Raw genomic sequence first — 6,544 nt, 5'->3', positions numbered from 1 at the left:
AGGTCGTTACGCCTCGATAGGCAACAAATACCAAAGACTTCAATTTTTACCTATAGTTATACGACTTTCCATTAGGAAATAAACATAATGTCATACTCTATCATAAACGCTACAGTGATGATAAAAGTCTCGAATATTGTAGATTTTTTGAGTTTTATAGGTGACTCACATAAAAATATTGGCTAACATAAAAATATTACCTTTACTGAGGCATAAAAGCGGTAAAGTGTATTGACCAAGGAATGCATTTTTATGCACATGACTCCTCCTCACAGAGAAGCGTATCAATGCCAGCTCTGGAACTTGGATAGTAAAAGAGAAACTTTCATCCCACCTAGGGCTCAAAGCTAATGAAAAGAGAAAATACAAAGTATCAAAAACAACATCTCATTTATTCTACCTAATATCTGGATTATTGTATTTGCTATCACTAGTCTGACCTTGTAAAGATTCGGGTTTTTTCACTAGATTTCTGTGCTTGTTTAAATGAGTTATAAGACTGCCACTCACCGCAGTGGTATGCAGTTTGTATCTTTTGTATAGATTTTGAAGTTAAAACTGTCAGAGGGAAGCTCTCAGAAGGAAGCAAACAGAGAACTGGGACCATCCTGGTCCCAGTGAGGAATCTGGGGGTGCACAAGAGGTTGGAAGGAGACACAAATGGGGCAGCTGGCCTCAAAAGCCCAAAGGGGTGCCCCAAGCCATATATCATCCTGCTCAGAATAAAAAAGTTGGGAGAAAGAAGGAGGAAGGGAAGATGCTCAGAGTTACAGCGTCTGCCTTCCCAAGTAACCATAACACACGATGGAGCCGTGCTTTCCTGCAAATGGTGGAACAGCTTTCTGCCAGTGGGAAGTGGTGAATGAATTCTTGATTTTGCTCTGCTTGTGCACGCAGATTCTGCATTGCTTATAAAACTGCTGTTATCTCAACTCAAGCATTTTCTCACTTTTGCCCTTCCGAGCTTCTCTCCCCTCCTACTGGCGGGGAGTGAGCGAGCAGCTGCGCGGGGCTGAGCTGCTGTCCAGGGAGAGCCCACAACAGTGAGTAAAGATGATCCATATTGCACCTCCTTTCAGGGGAGTGCTGCTAGCTAGGAGAGCCCATGCTTCCTTAACCTGCTTGTCTACCAAAACGGCACTTAACATGAACATTTTGTGCCAGAAGCTACTAGTCTAGAGAGAAATAATTGCAGTTTCCATTCAGTATATAACAACTTATTGGGATGAAAAAATGGTAATCCCTTATAAAATATTGTGATTTGCTCACGGTCAAGAGAATAAGACTGATACTCACAACTGCTTCTTGCCTCATGAGATATTTTTGTCGCTTGATCTTCTGGCACGCCATAAATTTCTATATGCACTAAATGGACAGATCTGCTAGTCCTTAACAGACGACCAGGTGGAAGCTGATGACCACTGATGAGCTGGAAAATTAAAGTTGTAATGTAATGAAATAACGGTAAGAATGAACTTTACATAGTGGTCATAGAGCAGTGGTATCAGCAAAAACATTTCCTTAGGAAACTATTATAAGAAGCATACACCAGCTATAAACTGTTGTAGAAATAGAAATTAAACACAACGAAATTAAGAATATGGTGCTTCTTAATTAATTTAATTTTTGGCTAATTTAATACAATCTAAGAATCATAGAATTATAGAATAACTTGAGTTGGAAGGAAATGCTAAAGGTCATCTAGTCCAACCCCCCTGCAACGAGCAGAGAAATCTTTAACTAGATCAGGTTGCTCATGTAACCTGATCTTGACTGTTTCCAGGGATAGGGCACCTACCACCCCTGTGGGCAATCTGTTCCAGTCATTCAGCAGCCTCAGAGTAAAAGTAAAAACAAGAAAAATCTGGTATCATGCTTCAAATAATATTTTTCAGATTTCAGATTTTATTCAATAACTAGATATAAAAATTATATTTGGTTACAATGTGAAGTGGGAATGCTGAAGGAATCAGCCTCACGATTTTGGAATTTTCTAGGATTAAGCCCATGGATTCCTATTAAAGCTGTGTCTAATAGACCAACGCTAAGATCCATGGTGACATCAGCATTGTTTTGCAGGCTATTTAGCAGCCTGCCTCACCGGTTCCTTCTTTCAAAGTAATACATAAAAACTCTTCATTTAGTAAACTCCCTGATGTTTATCTCCTTAAATTAGTTAGCTACCTGGAAGTTTTGCCTCAGAGTGCCCCATAATCTGTCATCCAGCCTAGGAAAGGATTTATGAAAATCGCAACTTTGTCTGCTTTCTATCTATATTTCAGGACACCTGGGAAAGAATAACCATCTATAACAGTAATCATTTTTTTAGAGACCGGTAGGAGGAGTGTATCAGGAGAGATATACAAGCTTGCAAACCCAGGTTAAATTTATGCCATTTATGATCCAGATCTCAGGACTAAGCATCAAAACTCATGATACAGGTTCTTATTCCCCTGTCAATCACACACACACCAAAAAAAATCAAACCCCACAGATTTCACCTTCTGCTTGGGTATTTTCTGTAGCACCTTCCTCCAAGAAAAGTTCTAGTCTGAAACCCTGGAGAGCAGTGGCTTAGCAAACCCTGATGCTATTCCCTTTATTCCTAGAAGATACCTAATTCATTCACTGGAAAGCTTCTCAAGATGCAAACACTGATGGACTGTTCACTTAGAACCAGGGGAGGTTCTTTGACATATCTTGAATGTCATGATGGCCAAGTCCTCCTTTGCAATCTTACCCCATTGCTGGGTTCAGTCTAAGGCTCCCACAGGGTCAGAAAAAAATGAGGTCTTTCCAGCTCACTATGGCACAAATCCATAAATCCAAAAACATTTTGGACCCAAGGTGAAGCAGACATACAGAGGGAGTAGTAAATAACATGGCAGGCTCAGAAGTTTCTATATGAAATACCTTGAATATTTGTATGGCTGCTTCAAAGGCTGTATGTTTTTGTTGTGCCACGTCAGGTTGAGGATATTGAATCCAGTACAATTGACCCCATGTGATTTTTGTGCTCACTTGTCTTCTTCTCTCTGTTCATTCATTCATTCACTCACAGTCAGTCTGAGAGATTTGACCCCTAGATGTTTTATATCCTTGCCCTCTGATAAGTAATTTCTCCATCAAATTAGTAACTGTTCTTGAGCAGAAACTGGTTTTCCTTTGACTCCTGCTCCTGAATCTCTTTGTCTTCAAACACTATTTCCTGTTTTTTTCCTCCTAGGAATGGGGCTGTCTACACCCAACAGTCCCTTGGATGCTGATCTATGTCCTCAGTCTAGAAGACTGCCTTTCTCCTTTCCAACTTCTTCCAAACTCAGCCGTTTCTTTCCTCTTGTCTGTCTCTCTCCTGCATTACAGCTGAGGATTTTTACTCGTCTTAATTAACTCCAGCTTTATACAAATCAGAGCTAAAATAACTGATGTATATGCATGGGTCCTTGAAATCATCCAGTAATGTCTATTCGTAATTGGTACGCTCACTGTTAGGACACTAACATGGTCTTGATTAGATGCATGCATTATGTAAGTATTTTATAATTGTTATTAGCTAGTGTTTTTTCTCCACTATTTGTTTCTTGGAAAGAAACAAAATGGTAATTATAGACTAAATTTATGTTAATTAAATGGCATTTATGTAAGTAGTGTACTGTGTAATCAGAAATAGCAATTTTTCATTGGGAAAAGGTAGTTTTTTAACTAGTGAATAATTATAAAACATCTACTTGACCTCAAAAGAAGGGTTTTTCTAACCCATTATTTTTAATTTTTATGTTTTTCTAATATTTTTAAGAAGTAAATCAGATTTTAATTTGGCAGAAGTAGAAATAATTCAAAGGCTTATTGATTCGTTCCCCTTTATATACTTATTTATATCATTCTAGGATGGTAAGAAGTTTTTTATATTTAGGAAGATAACGAAACTTAAAAGAAGCATAAATCTTCCTATCATATCTTCAAACACTTCCATTTTTTAGTTAGTGTTATAATAGTATATGTGGTATTATTAGTACTTGAAGAAAATAACACTAAAAGTGCACGTTCAATTTTTGAGTTTTTTTGAGTTCAGTCCCCACACTGTAACTAAGACCTTTTGTCAGCTATACTTGTGACATGGTGCAAGTTATATTTATACTTCTGTACACAACAGCATGAAAAATCGTGTATTTTTACCATTTCTTATAACTTCTGAACAGCTATGTATTTTTAGCAAACATAAGTGGACTACATGGGGGAGATCATCCAAGCAGTAGTAGACATTATAAGAGAATTTTAACATGTTGTTAAAAAACAATATTAAACATTCCTGCAACCAGGAATGGAGATAAAATGAGAAACTAATAATAGATAGCAAACAGGTCTGAACTATATAGATTTTTTTTCACATTTCATGGAATAAACCAACAATTAACTAAACTTACCCTTATCTCAAGAGACATTGGTTTACTATGACTTCCCACATTTTGTGGGGTAAATGTTGAAAGACGATCTCTCAAGAATTCCGGTTTCAGAACATAGCCACAACCACCATTGTCTAGGAATTTTCCATTTTGCAAATCCATTTCTACTCCCGGTGTCCGGAAGTTTAAGGCCACTACAAAATTAAATAAATATTGTTTTTAGGGAATTAGATTCAATACTATTTTATAAAGCAACTCTCTGAAAATAACATTCAAAAACCGAATAAGATTAAAATATGTATACCTTTCAACTCACATATAAAATTCTGTTATCGCTCTTAAATATAACAGTATTAAATAAAGAATGATTCGTACACCAAATAAATGCACTATTTAGAACTGTGCACATTTTAAGAATTACCACATAGATCTTTTTTACACTGCAGTGTGGTGTGTGTTTTCCTTTTTCTTTCTAGGGTAGACATTGGAGAATATGAAATGAGAGATCTTTTTTCTCCATGAGGACTGAATTCCCATACTAGTTTTCTCTATGGCGGCAACAACCTGCAATGCTGCACCTGCATAAAAAGTTCTGAGGCAGAAGGCAAAACCATAGGATCATAACTAACCTTTGTTATGGTGCAGAATGTATCACAAAAGCACGTTGCCCATAAGAAGAAGCAGCTTTAGAATACTCAGTGTGAATACGTACAAGTTTGAAGAAGCAATTTTAAAAGTGTTCTTAAATTTATGTGAGCAAACTCTCTGAAGTTCCAGCTTAACCTTCCACTACTGACAGATTTTTCTTTCCTTGGCAGCTCAAAACATCTGTGGTTTGCTTTAGCAGCAGTAATAAAATTACACACTTCTCATCAACAGGATATTGCAATTCAGGAGATAAAGCCAACATTGAAATAGACCTGTTTAATGAAATTTTCCCCTATTCTGGGATGTTGGAGTTTCCTGTCACATTCAAAACAGAAATTGCACAAGTCAAATCAGCAAAGTGATAACAGGACATGTGTTGAACAGAAAATGATAAAAAGTTGTTTACTTGATGGCTTGGTAGGGAAAAATGAAGACTTTAAGCAGTACAAGTGACGACTCACAACAATTCAGGAAGAGGACCTTATTACATGCTCCTATGAGAGTATACAAATGCGATAATGGAACATTTGGCAGAATTCAGAAATCCTTATGTGGAAAATGCAAGAAAGTTGGATCTGTTTCACTGCAAAAAAAATATTTTCTTCACTGCTTTGATGATGCTTAAAAAAATTCTGTAGTAAATGACACAGGAACAGATCTATAGAGTGGAGCAGCTGCTACCACGGACCCAGTGTTTGTATTACACATGTTTTCAGCAGGGTTACTTCAGAAGAGCTCTAGCTTGGTCCCTTGACCTCAATACCAATTAATGGCTAGAATACATCAAGTGCTCCCAGAGTGCATCCTCTATTTCATCTGAAAAGAATCCCATCTGTGCTAGGAGGAATTAACATGCAGTAAGAAAGAACAATTGGGAGGCTTGCCTAAAAAATCTGCAATCAAACAAAAAGCGCAAAACCAACAACAACAACAACAAAACACAACATGCACTGCTGCTTTGAAATAATTGTTAATGTCATTGCAGTCATAGATTCTCTGTCGATATGCAAAGAAACCTGAAGCTTATTTTACCTTTGGCGATAGAAATTAAACATCAAAATTATTTCATTCCCCATTGCACACCATTGCCTTTTTTAAAGATGGTGAATATTCTCCTGGTATAGCTTTGGCAGCAGTGTACAATTTGGTTTTTATGACTTAACACATCATTTAATGTCATTGCAGTCATAGATTCTCTGTCGATATGCAAAGAAACCTGAAGCTTATTTTACCTTTGGCGATAGAAATTAAACATCAAAATTATTTCATTCCCCATTGCACACCATTGCCTTTTTTAAAGATGGTGAATATTCTCCTGGTATAGCTTTGGCAGCAGTGTACAATTTGGTTTTTATGACTTAACACATCATCTAGAAACAGGCCCAAACGGGTGCTATATGACCTTTGTTGTATCTTAATACGATGAGCCTCTTGCTAAATTTGCCAAGCTTCATAGGCTACTAAGTAGGAAAAACTGATTCAACAACAGAAAC

At 37.0% G+C, this 6,544-nt stretch overlaps 1 protein-coding gene across 1 annotated transcript in view; it reads right to left on the bottom strand.

Moving 5' to 3' along the window:
* Positions 1 to 169: 169 nt before the first annotated feature.
* LOC104281286 (1-phosphatidylinositol 4,5-bisphosphate phosphodiesterase zeta-1-like) overlaps positions 170 to 6,544 on the bottom strand; it is a gene marked incomplete at both ends in the record, with an annotated part of 31,035 nt that continues 24,660 nt past the window's right edge. The window contains 3 exons of the mRNA XM_009879235.1: positions 170 to 347; positions 1,297 to 1,429; positions 4,425 to 4,597. Of these exons, the coding sequence (XP_009877537.1) occupies positions 170 to 347; positions 1,297 to 1,429; positions 4,425 to 4,597 (484 nt within the window). The remainder of the gene's footprint in view (positions 348 to 1,296; positions 1,430 to 4,424; positions 4,598 to 6,544) is intronic.

Source organism: Apaloderma vittatum, unplaced genomic scaffold (assembly GCF_000703405.1).
Source record: "Apaloderma vittatum isolate BGI_N311 unplaced genomic scaffold, ASM70340v1 scaffold3282, whole genome shotgun sequence".
Taxonomy (NCBI): Eukaryota; Metazoa; Chordata; class Aves; order Trogoniformes; family Trogonidae; genus Apaloderma; species Apaloderma vittatum.
Note: the sequence above shows the minus strand (reverse complement) of the source record. Positions and strands in the feature narration are given on the sequence as shown.